Source organism: Corvus brachyrhynchos, unplaced genomic scaffold (genome assembly GCF_000691975.1).
Source record: "Corvus brachyrhynchos isolate BGI_N302 unplaced genomic scaffold, ASM69197v1 scaffold58, whole genome shotgun sequence".
Taxonomy (NCBI): domain Eukaryota; kingdom Metazoa; phylum Chordata; class Aves; order Passeriformes; family Corvidae; genus Corvus; species Corvus brachyrhynchos.
The window spans coordinates 503,831-506,081 of NW_008239539.1; the positions used below are offsets into that span (position 1 = coordinate 503,831).

The 2,251-nt window shown below is 62.3% G+C and overlaps 1 protein-coding gene across 1 annotated transcript in view; it reads right to left on the reverse strand.

Moving 5' to 3' along the window:
* Positions 1–263: 263 nt before the first annotated feature.
* Positions 264–2,251, reverse strand: part of CLCN7 (chloride voltage-gated channel 7) — a 14,187-nt gene continuing 12,199 nt past the window's right edge. Inside the window, exons 23-26 of the mRNA XM_017741230.1 lie at positions 2,239–2,244; positions 1,716–1,892; positions 1,532–1,612; positions 264–1,417 (exon numbers count right to left, since the gene is read on the reverse strand). Of these exons, the coding sequence (XP_017596719.1) occupies positions 1,331–1,417; positions 1,532–1,612; positions 1,716–1,892; positions 2,239–2,244 (351 nt within the window). The 3' untranslated portion in view covers positions 264–1,330. The remainder of the gene's footprint in view (positions 1,418–1,531; positions 1,613–1,715; positions 1,893–2,238; positions 2,245–2,251) is intronic.

The window sequence follows — 2,251 nt, forward strand, 5'->3', positions numbered from 1 at the left end:
GGGCCCGGCTGAGCCATCCTCTGCTTTGTGGTGGGTTTTTGTTGGTCTTGAAAGGGAAAAGAACCCAGGAAGGGGCAGCCAGCCACCCCCTTGAGCCCTTCTGGGGGGGCAGCCCCCAGGATGCAGCCCCACCCCACCCCCTTCACTCCCCAGCCTGTGCCCTCCCAGCAGCAGGAGTGGGGACAGGGCTCTGTTCAGGCCCAAGGGGACAACTGAGCCTGGACAGTAGCCCCAAGGGAAGCAAGAGACAGGCAGCACCACAATAAAAGTACAAACAGACTTTATTTCAGCACAGATCCCACAGTCAAAAGCCTCTCCAGGCACCAGGCAGCCTGTGTCCAAGTGAGGAAGGGGCAGTCCCAGGGCAGAGGCAGGGCAATGCCAAGGAGAGGAGCAAGGACAGGGGGAGATGGGAGAAGTGAGGTGCCAGGGCTTTGCTCCCACCCCCTGACCAAATCCAGGACTGGTGGTGGGGTTTGGGGTGCCTGGAAGGGTGCAGGCTGCTGGAAAGGGCCAGAATATTGCCCAGGAGTGACTCTGGATCCCAGTGTAGGAGCAGCAGTAGTGGGAGGACTGCAGGGGTGGCAGAAGGGCACAGGCTGCAGGACCAACATCGCCCCAGCACAGGCAGCTCTCCCCTCCCCATCCCTGCCCCAAATTCCAGGGGTGTCTCCCCACACGTGGGCTGGGGTCAGAGTGGCTGAGGGAACCAAGAAAGAGCCAGAGGCGGCAGCTGCAGAACCACGGGAGCCCTTTTATTGCACAGCCAAGCAGGGCACGTCCCTCTCCTCAGTCCCAAGAGGCAGGGAGGCAACCCCAGAGCTCATCCCAACCCAGCAAGCAGGACCACAGGGCAGGGGGGAATGAGGTGCTGGGGGTAGGAGGGAGCCCCATGATGTCCCCACTGCTCCTCTCACAGGCCCTGCAGCCAGAGCTAGGGCAGGGCTAAGTCCCAGACAGCCCAGACTGGGTGGATGAGGCAACAGAGGCCACGTGCCATGTCAGAGGAGTGTGTCCAGCTCAGTAGGGCCTTCCTGCTCCCCATGGAACACTCCCGCCCTCACCCAACCTTCAAGGAGAGCCTATTCCAGGAGCTAACAGAGCCAAGGGTGAATTTTGATCCCTCAGGGAAGCAGAGGAAGGGGTGACAAGTGGAGGCAGTAGACGTGGGAAGGCAGCAACAGGCAGGAGGGCCGGGGCAGCACGGCCCTGCCAGTGCTCCAGGCACTGCAACACCTGCACGGACTGGCCAGGTCCTCTCCCCACCTCCTGCAAAAGGGGGTCCCCAGCTCCGAGGGGCCGGGGCACGTCTCTGCTGGACCACACTGCCTCACGTCTGTGCCAGCGAGAGCTCCTCCAGGCCCTCCTTCCCCAGGCGGTACCTGGCGAGGTCCTTGCGGGTCACCATTCCCACCACCTGCCGGGAAAGGGACGGGGTACAGCCCCCTGTGGGCACACAGGGCCTGGGGACAGCGTGTCCCTGTCCCCTGGAGGAGCCCAGGCTGCTTGGACACAGCGAGCAGGGACTCACCTCATTGCGATTGTCCACGACCACCAAGTGCCGCAGGCCCAGGGCTCGGAAGAGCTTGAACACCCGTGGCAGAGACGCCTCCTGCAAGGGAGAATGGGGATGGGGGGGCTGCAGCAGCCCCAGACAGCACCCATTGCCCACCCTGATCCCTGGGGAGCTGTGCAGAGGGGTCCGTGGCCATTACCTGGGGCACAGTGTAGGGCGAGGGGTTCATGAACTCGCTGAGGTCAATCATGCAGTCGCGCTCGTCCTGGGAGACGTGAATGGACTGGATGGGGGGGAAGCGGGGGTAGGCATCCCGAAAATCCTTCAGCTTCAGCCGCCGCTGCACCAGGTTCAGGTTGGCCCTTTCCACAAAAACCTTGGGAGGAAAGAGATGATTGGGGACTATCCCGCAGAGCTCACAGGCACCAAGACAATGCACAGGGGCAGGGAGGGAAAAGGGCAGAAGTGTGGGACAGATGGACCATCTGCAGAAGCACAGCCTGTTTCCCACTTGCTCAGGGTTTGTGAGCCCAGTGGGGTGCAGGATGATGCTGGGGTAACCCCACCACTGAATGGCAGCACCCACCATCCCTCTGGGTGAGCTGAGGGGGATGACAGGCACCCTCTGCCAGCTCTTCCCAAGCAAGGCAGGCAGCAAGGAGCCTGAGCCAGAACTGGGACAGCAGACACAACCCAAACAGTCTCCACGCAGCATTACCCACCTTGTGCTTCAGC